Source organism: Chroicocephalus ridibundus, chromosome 6 (genome assembly GCF_963924245.1).
Source record: "Chroicocephalus ridibundus chromosome 6, bChrRid1.1, whole genome shotgun sequence".
Classification (NCBI taxonomy): Eukaryota; Metazoa; Chordata; class Aves; order Charadriiformes; family Laridae; genus Chroicocephalus; species Chroicocephalus ridibundus.
Window position 1 is genome coordinate 42,556,332 of NC_086289.1, and position 14,961 is coordinate 42,571,292.

The window sequence follows — 14,961 nt, forward strand, 5'->3', positions numbered from 1 at the left end:
CAGATATTCTGCTGTACCAGACACTAAGAACACCGTGACTACCTCTTAATGCATTAATGATATTGTTTGTATTAATAACAAGGCGTTATGAAACACACAGTGTCTTTAACACCAGTACACTCACTCCCAGACCGGAACAGGCAACTTGAGTGGAAAACTTTCTTTTAGATACAAGTCCTTCATCCTGCCAATAATATCAGTTTCAAACTTGCCAACGCGAACACGCCTTAAGAGCACATGCTGGAGAGGTGTCATGAAAAAATTACTTGGCTTGGGACACCAACAGGAATAATTAGAGCTTTAGCAACTACCACAAACCAAGCTCCACAAAATATATATAAAATGCCAAATTTTCAGAAGTTTATATCTCAATCAACTCAAAACTTATTTCACAGAAGAAGACAACACAAAGCAATTCCTTGTCCACATGGTTATGCTCGTGCTTCAACTCTCTCAAGAAAACACATCTTTCCCCTCTTATAGGTGAAAAAAATAATTTGCACATCTGTATTAGACTTAAATTCTATTTTAGAGCCAAAGACGATTACAATGCTTATAGCAATTACAAAAATCATATGAAAGTACAAAAGCTCTGTCCTCCCACAAACTCAGTAACAACATTCTAAATATTTTGGTAGACTAGGCTGCACCTTCCAAAACTCCACAAGCATAGGATGAACAAAAGTTACACAGATAATATCAACAATTTTCACACATATCCCCAAAAGCCCCAATGTCTCCGGCTTTTTGCATTCTGATGTCACCATATCATCACTGACCCAAATCTCCATTTAAGACCTATCCACAGAACTGAAAACTAATGCACACAAAGAAAATTCACTGTTCAGATCTGATAAGATGCAGGACCTATTCCCCTCCTTTTTTTCTTTTTTCACCTTTTTACTAGTTATTTGGTTGTCAGCCAGACAGCCTCCATCCTACTTATTCTCGTCGAAGCATAACCAGTACCTCCGTGCCCAGACAACCTCGGAGGAACGGCTCAGAGCTATGTGTGAAACGCCAGAGCAAGGGTTTGGCTTTCACCAGTCTGGAAGCGATGCTCGGAGAGCGCTTTGATACCCTTCCCTTCACTGCTCTTCGCCTCCCCTCCCTCCGGCCGCTCGGTGCGGTGATGGTCTGCGGGACAGGGAAGCGCCGGACCCCGCGGACAGCCGAGCAGGGCCGGCCGCGGCCCCGCCTCACCACTCGAAGGGCGGAGGTAAATAAGCGCTGCGCAATGGAGCGAGGGGCCCAGCAACTCCTTAACCACCGCTGAGCCAGGGCGCCCGGCAGCAGGGAAGAGGCCCGAGGGGAACCGGCGCCCGCGCCCCCCGCCCCGGCGGCGCTCACCTGCGGGCCCGGCACAGGGCCCGGCGCGGGGAGCCGAGGGCCGCGCCTAGGCCGACTCCATGGCGCCCTCCCACCCCTCAGCCGCCACAGCGGAAGTCCCGCCCCGCCGCCGCGCAGCAAGAGGCACCAGCCCCGCGACAGGCTATTTGCTGGCCCAGGCTGCCATTCAGCCGCCGGTGCGTGACGCGGGGCAGTCCTTAGCAGGCGAGTGGGCGGGGCGAGGCGCTGCCATTGGCCCCGCCCGCGGGGTGGGGGAGGAGCTTCCTCTGGGACGGGGCGGGGCGGGCGCAGCCCGGGCGGTGCTAGCGGCTTCCCTTCCCTTCCCTTCCCTTCCCTTCCCTTCCCTTCCCTTCCCTTCCCTTCCCTTCCCTTCCCTTCCCTTCCCTTCCCTTCCCTTCCCTTCCCTTCCCTTCCCTTCCCTTCCCTTCGTCACGGCCATACCCGCTCTCACGGCTCTCCGGGGCTGGCGGGCGGTGCGGCCTCCTCAGTGACCCCAATGAGGCAGAAGCACGGCCTGGTTGGACTAGATGGTCCTCAAGGTCCCTTCCCACCCAAACTATTCTATGGGTCACATTTTCCCAAGTTCAGGTAGATGTACCAAGTACAGAATAGAAAAATTTCCTACTTCGTAGCTTGGAAGAACTACAGCAGGCCTGTCTGCGGACTGCAGAGGTCGGATACGTAGAAGGACTTGGCAAGTAAAATTATTTGGATGAGTTGATTAGGAACTGCTACTCTGGATGTGAACATCTGCTGGAAGGTCATGCTCGAAATCTAAAGACTAGAAACAAAAATCTGCAATTCTAATATACCACCAAAAGTTGTTTCAATTTGTGAGGATGGCTAAGAAATTACATTCCCTTCACGCTGATTCACAGTCCTTACCTCTACTTTCTCCTTTATGATTTTAAGAGGTAATGTGAAGCTATCCTCTAAAATCTCCAAAGAACAGGTGCTGAAGTATTACATTTAATATTTCAGAGTCTCTGATGTCTGTGCTTGTAATATTGGACTTGCTCCTGGAAAGCACTGGAACTCAGTAAGGAAGAGGTTAGGAATAAATCCGTAACACGTTTTCACATTTTTTCATAGTAGAAGGTCTTGGTCCTGAGATCTACTGACCATCATTAACCAGAGCACTTAACAGGATGGGTGAATGTTTACAACAAGGTGGGGTGGAGGGGGAATGGAAATAGCAGACAAATTTACCAAAACTGGATTATTTGAGGTTGATAGCCGCTCAAAAGAAACTCATGGTGTTAAGGCTGCTGTCCAAGAGAGCAGAAGCCCCCACCCCACTGGCCTTGCAGGACCTTGTCCTATACCTATTTCCCAGCCACAAAATTGCAAAAATTTCCTGTAGATGTAACTATGGTAACTTATAAGTTTATAAATTGCAAATATAATTATACTGGAACATATCTGTTGGCAAGCATAACACTTCACCAAGATGTGTGGAATAGCTAGAAAGAGTTCTGGACTGCTTGTCTCATGGAAAAGCACTGCGTTATCCGAGGAAAAGACAGTACTTCAGTCAGGTAACAAAATAAAATGAAATATTTTTCCAGTCACATTTTCCTAACGCTATTCTGATCTAAAACAACCCTGTCAAAAGCTGAACAGCCTTGCTGTTTAACAAAATGAACTATGGCCTAAAAGAGAAAAAAGATCTTTGAGAAGTTACGCATCATTTTAGTAATTCAGAACCTTGGTGGTTTGGGGGTTGGTTTTTTTTGGCTTTATTTAACATGGAATATACGTTTTTAGAAATCTATTTTAGGCAGACGGGAATAGCGATGCCACCTCTACCTAATTTCAGCACACAAATGCAATCGCGTACCAGCCATGGGACGCAGCAGTGTCACCGGAGTGTAATCCTTGTCCTGCAGGTTTGGGCAGTACGGCGCCATGCCCCTCGGTGCCATCCGGGTGTTAGTGTGGGCTGTACCTGCAGAACAGCTTTGAACCGCACGTACAGCAGATCCCCCGCAGCCCGGGACAGAACCGCTCTCGAACGGCTGCGAAGGCCGAGCCGGGGGGGGTGCGATGGGGCTGGGGGTGTCTCCATCCATCCGTCCATCCATCCATCCATCCGTCCGTCCGTCCGTCCACCCACCCCTCGGCCTCAGCCCGGTTCCCCGCCCGCAGCGGCCCCCGGCGGCCCCGCGCAGGCGCGTCCCGGTGGCGGCGGGCCCGGGCCGCCCCTTCCTGGTCGGTCGCGGCGAGGAGCGTCAGGGGGAGCGGGGCGATGCTGCTGGTGCTGTCGGAGGAGCAGAAGGCCCACCTGGGCTGCCTGCCGCGGGCGGGCGGCGCAGGTCCGGCAGCGGGCCCGGCCCGGAGCCGCCCGGGGAGCGGGGTGGGAACGGGGCGGGCGCGGTCGTGGCTGTGGCTGTGGCTGCGCGGGGCCTGCAGCGGAGTCGCCTCCTCTCGTTTCAGCCGTCGGCGAGCTGGGGCGCCTGGCGCTGGAGCTGCTGCGGCGGGGCGCGGCGCCGCGGGCCTGCGAGGCCGCCGCCAGTAAGAGCCGGGGCGGGGGGACCGGGAGCGGGGGGCACGTAGCGACTCCGCCGCGGGAACGGGAGAGCGGGAAAGGCGGGGCGGGGGCGGCGGAGCGGTGTCGGAGGGTGCGGGGGTGTTGCGGGGAGCCCGCGGGGGTGCCGTGCCTCTCCCGAGCCTGCCGGTTGCCCGTTTCTGTCCCGGTGTGTTCACGACAGCTGTGGTACATGAGCATCCGGTTCTCTCTGTGTCATGCCATAATAAATTAGTTTGGGGTTTTATTTTTTTGGTTTGTTTGGTTGGGTTTTTTTTTTGGGGGGAGGGGGGGGGCAACTTGCCTTTCGATCCCCTTAGGTTATTATTTGAAGGATGCTCAGCCCTCTTTTTCTCTCTTTTCTATGCATATTTTGCAAGTTGGCTTTGGGTAAATTTGCAGTTTTGTGTATTGTTGCTGTGGCAGCTTAAGAAGGAAGTAATAGGTACTCTGCGTTTTCTTTACAGGAAAGCTTAACGTCGGTGTTGACACCGTCCAGCATGGGGTGGAAGGACTCACATATCTTCTCACTGAAAGCTCCAAGCTTATGGTAAGGACATGTCTGTGCCATAAATTCAGGGATATGCTCAAGAGATGTCTTCTAAACATTTCTAGTTCTGAAAATACTAACGAATGGGGAAAAGCTAATTCAAAATTCTGATCACGTGTATTCTTTTAATTTTATTTTTTTTTTAAAAAGGTGTCTGTTATGCTGTTCTCTTATTGAAATACTGCGTCTGCACGGATAACTGGAATCTGAAGCTAAAACTTGATGTTTTAATAGTGTATAGCAAGAACATGAGATAATTTAGTCCCTATAGAGAAGCATACTTCAGGATTGAGCTCTGTCTAAATAGCAAAACTCAAGTGAAGATTTTGTTGTTGCTGTCTTGTGCAGAATGTGTGCTGTACTAACCCCTGTGCAGTGTTCCTTACGTTTGGCTGACATGGTAGGTTTGAGAGCCTTTTCAGCTTCTGACATAAGAAGTTTGGGTGGGTGTAAGCAGATATTGAAAGAATAATAGTTGGATAATTGCTCTTTTCTATAGGTAAGACTGTTTACTATTGATGTGGTAGAATATAGACACGGAGAAGGGATACAGAGACAAGTTATTTCAAATTGAACTTGAGCAGACGTTGTTCTGAAGAGCAGGCGGGGAAGGGATTGAAATATCACAGAGTCTTCCCTTGAAGTAAGGTGGCTTGATTGACACGTTAATTGTAGTGTATCGTGGCAGACAAGAATTGATCGCAGAACGTGCTGATGGTATGAATGCATTGCGGAGGTATGACGTTTTCTGTAAATAACTAACTGCTTTCACAGTAATGAACCAGCTCCTCCAGGGCAGCACAAAGGCATTGACCTGTGGGAATCAGCTTCTTGGGGCCTCTCTGAGTTACTGTAATGTGAGCCTTAAAGTTGTACCTGGTATTCGCTTATGCATGAAGGCATTCAGATCATTTCAGAGTATTTATAATTTGAGTATCAATATTATATTAACATCTGTTGATAAATTGATGACAGAAATACGTACTTCCTCATGACAAAGCTCAGATGCTTTTCTTGTGTTGCATTTTGTTTTCTGATATGAAGGCTTAAATGTGAGGATGCTGAACGTTTTTCTTTTTTAAAAAACGGATCTTAAACTGTTCCTGAAGCTCATGCAAATCAGCAGTAATACATCAACACGTGTAAGTCACTTAAAACAGGGATGATTTGTTTTGTCCTAGCTGTAGAATTGTCCTCACCCATTCCTGCAGGAAAATAACTGCAGCATGCCATATGTGTGAAGTTTGCTTACAGTTTTATTTGTTTCTCAACAAATAACGATTATTACACAGTTCTGCATTAAGGCCTAAATTGTTATTTCTAGATTTCGGAGACAGACTTCCAAGATTCCATTCATGTTCTGGGATTCTCAGATGAACTGAACAAATTATTGCTGCAGCTGTACCTCGATAACAGGAAAGAGATTAGAAGCATTCTTGGTGAGCTGACACCGAAGCTTCCCAGCTATCACAATCTGGAATGGAGACTGGATGTGCAGGTAACTTCTGTGTTTTCAATACTCTGTTTCACTTTACATTTTTTTAACATCATAAACAACTACTAAAAAATGAATGTATATTATTTCAAAGTAATTGAGGTAGCAGTTTTTCCTGTATTTAAAACTGACATAATTTTGTTATTGCTAGTTATAAGATGAACAGGATATATAATGATGCAAAGTGTTGCTTTATGGAAATTGAATTCATAACTCCATTGGTGTTTTAAAAATGTTAGCATATACGTAATATATTCAGTCCTAATTATCACCTATTTTCAGAAATATTATGAAAGCATTAATTAAAGGGGATTAGTATTGCCCAATGATAAAACTAAATAATAGATTGTGTATATCTTTAATGTGGATGAAAAGGATTTTTGAACAGTCCTCCAAGCAGGTCCTGCAAACCTGTTGCGAATTGTAAATATGAAAGCTGGTAACCATCTTCCTTTGTTTGTTTGCCTGTTCCTGTTTCAGCTTGCAAGCAGAAGTTTGAGACAACAGATTAAGCCTGCTGTGACTATAAAGCTACATCTTAATCAGCATGAAGATCAAACTGCCCAGGTGTTGCAAACCGACCCGTCTACCCTCCTCCACCTAATACAGCAACTGGAACAAGCACTAGGGGAAATGAAAACCAACCACTGCAGGAGAATAGTGCGCAACATGAAATAGTATTGATTCATGGCCATTGTTGTAGTAAGCGGTTTGTGGAACAACTAAAAACAAAGTTCACAAATACATTTTGAGGAAAAATAAACATCTGGATCAGATGGAATGCTTTCCTGTGCCAGGATCTTGAGCCAGTAATTAGAGGCTGAATGTCCTCTGGTGCTAACTTTGCGCACCTGCCTGATATGAGATTGGTCATTGGTTTTGCTTACTTGCACATGTAGAAGTTCAGCGTGCTGTGCTGAGAATTTCTTTTGCTCTAAATTAGTATAGTTCTACTTGAAGAGCTTTCCTACATTAAGTAGAGCTGTCTCAATATTATATGAAGCTGCACATTTATTTTTACATTTATGAAGTAGGTATTTTTCTTGATTTTGCATCTGTTCTGAATTTTTTTAAAAAGACCCTATACTGTTGGGAATGATACTTTACAGGAATGTTTCTTCCAGCAGACTCATGCATATGTAAGAGTACAGGTGGGACTACTGCCCTCCAGAGGATTCAGTCAACTCAGGGGCTGGGTGTTGCACTGCGTTTCTACCCTTCCTGCATGACGACAGAAAGTGTAACCAAGCTAACGCTCCTATTCTAAGAAAGCTACCTATAACCCCTACTAGGTAGTCTCATGCTTTCTGCAGGTAGCAGGTACCATAGAAAACCCAGTGGCCTAAACATAAGTTAGTGTACTGCTTATTTCTATATGTAAAGGTGATCTGAAAAATTGCAGAAGTAAAATGATGGGCTAGGAGGCAGATTAAATAGTTTTACTTATGAATGTTTTACTGTCACTAGTGAGAGTGCATCATTAGTCCCTTAAAGTATATTGGAGAGGGCAGATAGGCCAGAGAGAACCTTAATGTACAGATTCTGGCAATAACTGTATATTTACTGTCTTTCCTATTAACACGATACATTTCTGTAATAATTGGGTTCCCACATTCACAAATGCATTATTTTCTTATTCTTTTGAATTTTTATACTATTTCAAATGAAACCTGCATAGCAGAAGTGCTTAAATCAATAACACTTAGAAAAAGTCAGTTTTCTAGAATATGGAGTTGCTTATTCTTTACATGGCTTGGTGATGGTGTGAACAAACTTAATTTCCTCTTGCGTATGTGAATCAGCCATGTGTTTCATTTACCATCCATATGCGGTGATTTTTTTTCTTCGCATCTAGTTTGTGGTAATTAAATGCGATCAAATGTTACTACTTGGGATTTATGATGAGTATTTTTGCATGTAATTGGTGTACATTTTCAGGTGAAATATAAGAACAACCTCTGTGTAGGACAGTACTTTCTCTTTATTCCATGTCTCCTAACTCTCCTGATACAACTCATGGCAGCAAAATACAATTCTAGATACCAGCCCTGGAACGTTTTCATGTCTCATCTCACTACTGCCCTATGAATCTGAACATATTTAACTTTCTGTCTCTTAAACTTCTTAAAAAAAGAAAACTAGTTGCCGTAGAGCTAGTTGGCATCATGGTAAATGCTGGCAATTTATGTGTGTGTCCTGTCCTGAAGCATGTGCTAGAAGAGAAGGGGAGGGTTTCTGTCAGTGATCAGGAGTAAAACGGACAGTTTAAAGTGGATTTTTTGAATACGGAATGTCATTAGAAAGCCTGCATATTCATTTTTTGAAGCTTATTACAATAGTGTAGAAGTAAGAACTGTGACACTGAATGGTCTTGTTTCCTGTAACAAAACATGATCTGAATTGAGGATGGTCAAGGTTAAACTTCAAAGTGGGGTGAAATGTAAAACGCAAACTCTGGCAGTGATCCATGAACAAACTCTAGAAAAAAAGTAAGGAGAAAGATCCTTTACACCAAGTGTGTTGCTTTTGAATTGTCCTTTTCAGTTCTGGGGAGAAGTACTGAGCCTGGAAAAGCAGCTTCTTGGCAGCTAGTGATTTCAGCGTAATTACTGGAAAGGTAGACTTGCCCCTCTCTGCGGTTAAAACGGGTCTTCCTACAGCTCTGCTGTTCCCCTTCGCCCTGTCTCCGGAGCACAGACAGCAGCTACTGAGGGCTCAGAGGCTGCAGACAGAAGTGCTGATGTGCAGACAGCAGTACGGTGGCTAAAACAACGCTTAAACTGCCGTTGATGGAATGGCACTGATGGGAGTTACCAAGATGGGAACTGTGCTATTTGTATAGCTGCTGTGTTGTAGAGCAGTGGAAGCTGGAGAGTGAAAAAGCATCCACCTCATTAACCCATAGATAGTGGTAAAATAAGAATTCACCCGTGGATGTGGATTTTTCCAGTTTTAATGTAAACTCTATCCAAAATTAAAGGTGATATATAAAGCTATATTTAATATAACTTGTTTCCTCTCATGTGCTTTGTAGAAACCCTTGAACAAGACATGGAGAGTACAGAGCATTATTCACAAGCTATTAAAAAAAAAATATGTTGCTACTTCTAACCCATTTTATTTTTAATAGGCTTTTTAAAATTTGCTGTGGTATCTAGCCTCAAAATCAAAGTTAAATTTGAGGCCATTTCTCTACTGGTTTGTTGTTTGTTTGTTTTTTTTCCAAGCCTGGAAGAACTGGATGCTGACTTTCTAACAGAAAAAACTGACTTTCAACTTACCTCTTAAAAAGTTAAGTAACTTTTTTTTCAAAGTGACTAATCAAATTTGATTTGTAGACAGTACAGCATTTTCATCTTCAAGCCATTTACAAACATAATTAAGTTCTGAATAATCTGTGAGGAAGCAGAGTGTATTACTACTTCACCTTTAGAAATCTATGAAGTATGGAACATAATCTGTTACCCTCAGGGTAGAACTTCTGTATGGTTTGTTTTACTGGAAAATTAACTTTGTTCTGCAGAACGGCTCTTCCGGTCTGTGTCAGGAACTTTTGGCTTTATGAAGTAAGCAGCTTGCACGTGGCTTCCTGGCACCTTTTTGACAGACCACTAAATTCAGGTGAATTTTACGTCAGTGCAGAGTTCCAAGTGCACAGAAAAACTAAAAATCCAACTAGTTTAAGCATAAACTATTTTCTTAAAAGCAGAGCTCGGCTCAGCCCTTAAGCTATACACTTCTCAATGGATTTTTGTCCCAGTTTATTTTTTCCTGGTTTAAACAGCAGGGGGCAGAAAGCTTGGTTTTTTTATATTCTACAAAGGAGAAGTTTCACTATACAGTCATTTTCAGTGATATTCATACAATCATATTCAGATAAGAATAGTTTATAGTCTCAAGATTTAGCTTGGAATATATTTCACCTTGTATTTTCCAAATTCATGATCAATTTTAAACTGAAAACAATAAACCTTCCAGTTTTCAACCACTGTAAAACATTGTTTCTTGAATCTGCTAATTTGCTAAGCTACTTAGCAAAGAAAATAATATAATCCAATTCTTAAAACTCAGGATGATGTAATTTGTTTGGTGGTGTAAAATGTTTATATTGTTTTAAGCACTGAGGAAGCTCAAGAAGCCATGCTTTTCCTCCTCCTGTCTTTTTTTTTTTTTTTAATCCTTTTGAATGAACTTTGTATGAACACTGTGGGCTTCATAAAATATATTGCTTAAGTTCCTGATCCAAGTTTTAACCAACTCCCCATCTCTGAAGCATATTTAGATTCTCCTACAAGCTTTATTTTCTTGTACTTTTGCTTGTTCCTGCCACTCTTTCTTGCAAACTTTTAATGTACTAAATACTTTTCCACCTTCTAACTGGCCAATTAATGAGATGTTCCTTGAATTATATGAGGAAAATTGTTTTCATTTAAACAGCTATGGAGTTAGTTAGATATACATGTATATAAATAAAATCAGTATCTGAACTTTGGATTAGGCCTACAATTCTCATTTAACAGAAACCCCACTGAACTATGATTTTGTCTTAACACTGTATTTTTAATTTAATTTTAAAGTATTACACTTTTTTAAAATTTAGTGCTGTTTATGAAATGTGTACACGTATAGGCTAAAAGGTATGAATGGTGATTTTGTTTCAGTTCCAGTTTTTATAAGAATGCCTATTTCCTATACTATGACTTTGTAATATTAACAATAGATAGTGCGTAGGAAAGGAAGTCTAAGATTAGGAATAACCTGGCAAACCTCCATGGGTAAAGCTTTGCTGTTTCTTACTTATCTAAATAAAGGGAAGGAAGTCTCCTGTCGCTCTGTGCTTGGCTTTGTGGTCAAGGTCAGGTGTATTACAGCACAGCCTCTTTTTTTAAATACTCACTGATTTTATTTTCAAGATAAGTATAAATTGTGGTAGTTTGGTTACTGCAGTTGTATCTTGAAATCTGAAATTTCACTTGCTCATCAGATTATTTGTATCAATAGAAAACACTATTATTTCATTTAGGGTTGTGGGTTTTGATTTATTTGAAGTGCGTCAGGTTTTAAACCTTACCAGTAGTTCTACTGAAGATGGAGTAGTGAGCAGACTGCTTTTACGTGCATAAAAGTGCCTTTTTTACTGTGATTGTGTAATAGAATTTTAGAATACCTTTTAGGAATCACAATGATCATCAGCTTTATGACTTGCTTATTCTAGATATATAAGGACAGGCTATCTGTCAAATAAATGAAGTTTGTAAGAGGAACGCTACTCTAAAATAGCTGCATGCCGATTGTCACAAAATGTAAATATTCAGGGCTAAAATACAAACCATAGCGTCTAAATATGCTGCCAAACGCATTCAATACATTTCTTCCCACCATTAAATACTTAAGAACCTTCTGCTGATCTTACTCTTTCCCTGTCCATAGCTAGTGCTCTGTCAAAATGTTATTTTTTTGGCAAAAGGAAAACTTAAGTATACAGAATAACACTAAATTTCACTTTATGGAACCTTTACTTGCTCCACAGTGTGCTTGTGTGTGCATGAACATTCAAAGTAGTATCCTAGTGCTCCTAACAAATACTTAAAGTATTAGAGCTGCGGAAGTCGGGAAACTTCTCTGCTAGGCCTTTCATGCATCATGTGTTCCTAGATCTACCATAAGATAACAGAAAAAAATCCCGTCCTGTTAGGTTTGTCTTTTGCAGAAGCCCTGAGAAATCCCTCAGTTGGTACTTCTACTATTATTGAGACAAAATCTTTCGTAAACATTTTTGTTCTGAATTTCAGGACAGGACATTTTGGTTAATAATTTGAAACGGGTGGCCTTTAAAATCACCATTGTTTATACTTTTCTACACATCCAAAAGTACCTTCCAGATAATAATTTCCAGATGTAAGAATTCACAAGTTTGCCAAATACTTCTCAGTTGTTGCTGGGGATTGCAGCTTTGGATTTTGCTGACCGACTGTTAACAGTCTGAAGTGGGAAGTGTGAACACGCGGGGGAGCCATCTCGGCCTATAGCGTTGGTGAAGCTGGTCTACTGCAGTTGGCTAACTTTGCATGAACCCAGACCGTGCATAAAGCATTTGGATGTTCCCTTTGGTCAGCTGAGCCCTCTTGGACAGTAACATCCAGGTACCAGATGGCTGCAAGTAGTTTGAGGGATGAGAGCAACTCGAACTCTCCCAAGTAGACCTAAGATAAGATAGTCGCTTGGAGAACCAAGAGTTCAAGCCCCAACAAAGCTAACTTGAGATCTTTTGGAAACTCTGTTACAGAAAAAAAAAAAGACAAGATGTAGTCATTTGTCTTGATTTTTCAATTATTAGAGGTTGTGGCACTTTGTAAAAAAAGATTGTCTTCAGTGATCTTTGCTTCTTCGCGTGATCTGAATATCAAGGGAATCTTCTCCTAACCGTGGCCAATTTAGGAATGTGTTGTAAAATCTCGTATCACAAAGAAATCTAGCATACGGTCTCATAGTAGATGCAATCAAGAATCCATAAGAAAGCAAGCTACATGCCTTTTATAAATCAGTCAGTAAATATCCTGAAAAGGATGCATGCATTTTGAGTACTTCTATTTAGGTTGGTTTTACCATACCAAGTGTTATTTTTCATCCTTCTTGAATAAATTCTATAATCACACCTTTTTTTTTTTTTTTTTTTTTTTTAACGGATGGAGATGTTTGTCTGTTTCTGCTCAGCTAAAGAATAAAGGCTCTCATTGCTCTGCATGCTCGCACCCACTCCGGGGCTTTTCCCTGCGCAGCTAAACTCAAAGGGACATGAAGAGGAGAAGTACTTCTCTTTCTCCTTCGCTGGTTGTTTTTGCTGTCGCCTGTGTGCTCAATCGCAGGACCACATCTTAAATGACTGGTTTTAGACTGGTCAACTTTTAACACTTGCTAGAACAAAAATTCGCCTCTCATCCATGCTCGTTCTCCCACAAAGGTTAAAAGTTACTATCAAGGACGACTTTCCAGGCAAAAAGAACATCTGATGAAAGCAGGGAATACTGATCATAAATGTTATTTTTACTTGCTAGGGGAAACGGAGGATTCTGCAATTCAAAAATGCGTGGAACAAGTCCTGTAGGCCTTATCTTCTGCAGAGAGGGGAAAAGGTGAAATACCCAGCGCTGAGCAACAAGTACAACTGACAACATGTGTTCAAGAGGTGTTAAGAAATATATGACACTGCCTTTTAATTTATTTAAAAAAATATATATATATACACACACACTTACTAGGTGACAACTGGTACATTTTACACTGAAAGCAGTAGCACGATGTCGGAATAATTAGGCTCTGTTTCAAATTGCCCTCCTGAGCTTCAGCAAATCATACACCCTCTGTATTGGACACAGGAAATTCAAACTGGAAGACCTTCCCAAAATATCAAATCTGATTGTAATTAAACTATTAGCTTAATTTCCTGGCAAAATGTACATCAGAAAACCCCCTCTGTGTACACGCCGTTTTTATTAACAAAAAACAAAACTGCATCTTACTGTATCTTTCTGCAAGTAAAATTACTTGAGCTAGAAAAAGTACTTTTCATGCCGGTACAAGTCTCAGCACTGTTCTACGCTACCCTAGTGCTAAAGTTTGCAGAGCTATTCCAGAATATTTTTTCTTCTGTAGCTACTCTTGTGTATTTTAGTCTTGTTAGCTGGGTAATTATTCTGGTATTGTCAGCAGTGTTCGCACAGGGAGCCAGACTGACATAACTGTTCCAGAACAACTCTTGCCAATAAGAGCATACCGTGTTAAGCAATTTCTTTTTTACTTTTGGCAATTACGGACTTTTATTCTGAAGCACCAGAGTAGATCAGGTCCCAGTTTATTTTACATGACTATTTTAGGACTTATTTATCCCACAGACCTTGGCCAAAAATCATCTTCCAAATCTGTCTTGAGTAACTGAAAGTCTTAAAGACTAGCTTGTTTTTCTGTCCTTTAAACATTACCACCATTTCCAGTAATGTAAATTTGTTTCCAGATTCTTTTATGTGCAAAGTCAGCTGTATTAGCAAACCTCATTTTCATCAGCAGCTTAAGCTACCTGAGACAAACTAATTATGGTATGCCTGTGTATTCTGCTCCACTGTCTTCTTAGGAGGGGGCCCGCTACCCTCGGTAAAGAAGTCAAAACAAGCAGCTGTAGCGTGGTGACTTCTGACGTGGCTTCAGCTGTTTGCAAACTAGACGCTCTGGCTTTTCCCAAATCACTGTTGCAAACTGTTTAAGTGTAATCTGACTTTGTACTGATGCAGATGAGCAGTGTTTGTACGTCCCATTCCACTGGCTTTGCTGCAAGGGGAAGAACTTCTGAGACACAAACATTGGTGCAATTTTTTGGTTAGCACAGCTGTTTCTGAAATGACTGTCTGAGCAGTCACCTACTATAATGTTCACATAACCTTCTTGCCAGTAAAATTACATCAACTTATAAAACAACATGAACTAAGCTGACAAGCTGACAGAAGTTGTTTTTTTTTTTTTGCTAGCAGACTGTGTCCACATTAGAGGTTTGCTGGCTCGGAGACGTTGGCGGGGGAGGTATGCTGACATAGCTATTTTGATGAAACTTTGTAATATACACCAGGTCTTTGTATTAAATAAACCACATCAGAGTTGGCTACCTAGGATATGCTTTGCATGCATTCTGAGGTGCCAACCAAAGTCTAAAAGCTGTTAGCTACCCAAGAAACAAATAACTGTGAAATGCACACAGATAAACCCCAGAATCTTAAGCATTGACCCCTTTGTTAAAAAACACAATACGTTTACTGAAGTATACCTCTCCAGACGTCGTCCCTTGAAAATTAGATTAATACAGAACTACTATCAAGAGCATAATATAAAAAAACTCTATCAAACAATAACCAATTGCCACATGCAAATAAAAATTATTAATTTGCATGACAAACTGTATGGGTTTTGAAGTGTAAATGTGTATGTATGATGTACGTGTATACCTATGTACAGTGAAACTTCATGTAACGTGTTTACTGTTCCATTTTATTC

General features: G+C 41.8%; 2 protein-coding genes across 4 annotated transcripts in view; one reads left to right on the forward strand and one right to left on the reverse strand.

Annotated features, from left to right (window-relative positions):
- Positions 1-1,488, reverse strand: part of RNF13 (ring finger protein 13) — a 45,869-nt gene extending 44,381 nt beyond the window's left edge. The window contains exon 1 of one of the 2 annotated variants that reach the window (XM_063340202.1): positions 1,351-1,488. The gene's annotated coding sequence lies outside the window, so the exon portion shown is untranslated. Of the gene's footprint in view, positions 1-896; positions 1,228-1,350 lie in introns of those variants that run through there. The other variant, XM_063340203.1, reaches the window with a different exon arrangement.
- A 2,021-nt stretch (positions 1,489-3,509) lies between these two features.
- Positions 3,510-12,577, forward strand: COMMD2 (COMM domain containing 2). Of its 2 annotated transcripts, XM_063339000.1 has the most exons (5): positions 3,510-3,665; positions 3,787-3,864; positions 4,345-4,427; positions 5,752-5,925; positions 6,403-12,577. In XM_063339000.1, exons 1-5 carry the CDS (start codon positions 3,599-3,601, stop codon positions 6,598-6,600), a joined length of 600 nt encoding a protein of 199 aa, XP_063195070.1. In that variant the 5' UTR covers positions 3,510-3,598; the 3' UTR covers positions 6,601-12,577. The 2 variants fall into 2 exon arrangements, with proteins under 2 accessions (XP_063195070.1, XP_063195071.1); XM_063339001.1 differs by lacking the exon at positions 3,787-3,864 and having other exon boundaries at positions 3,550-3,665.
- The last annotated feature ends 2,384 nt before the right edge of the window (positions 12,578-14,961 follow it).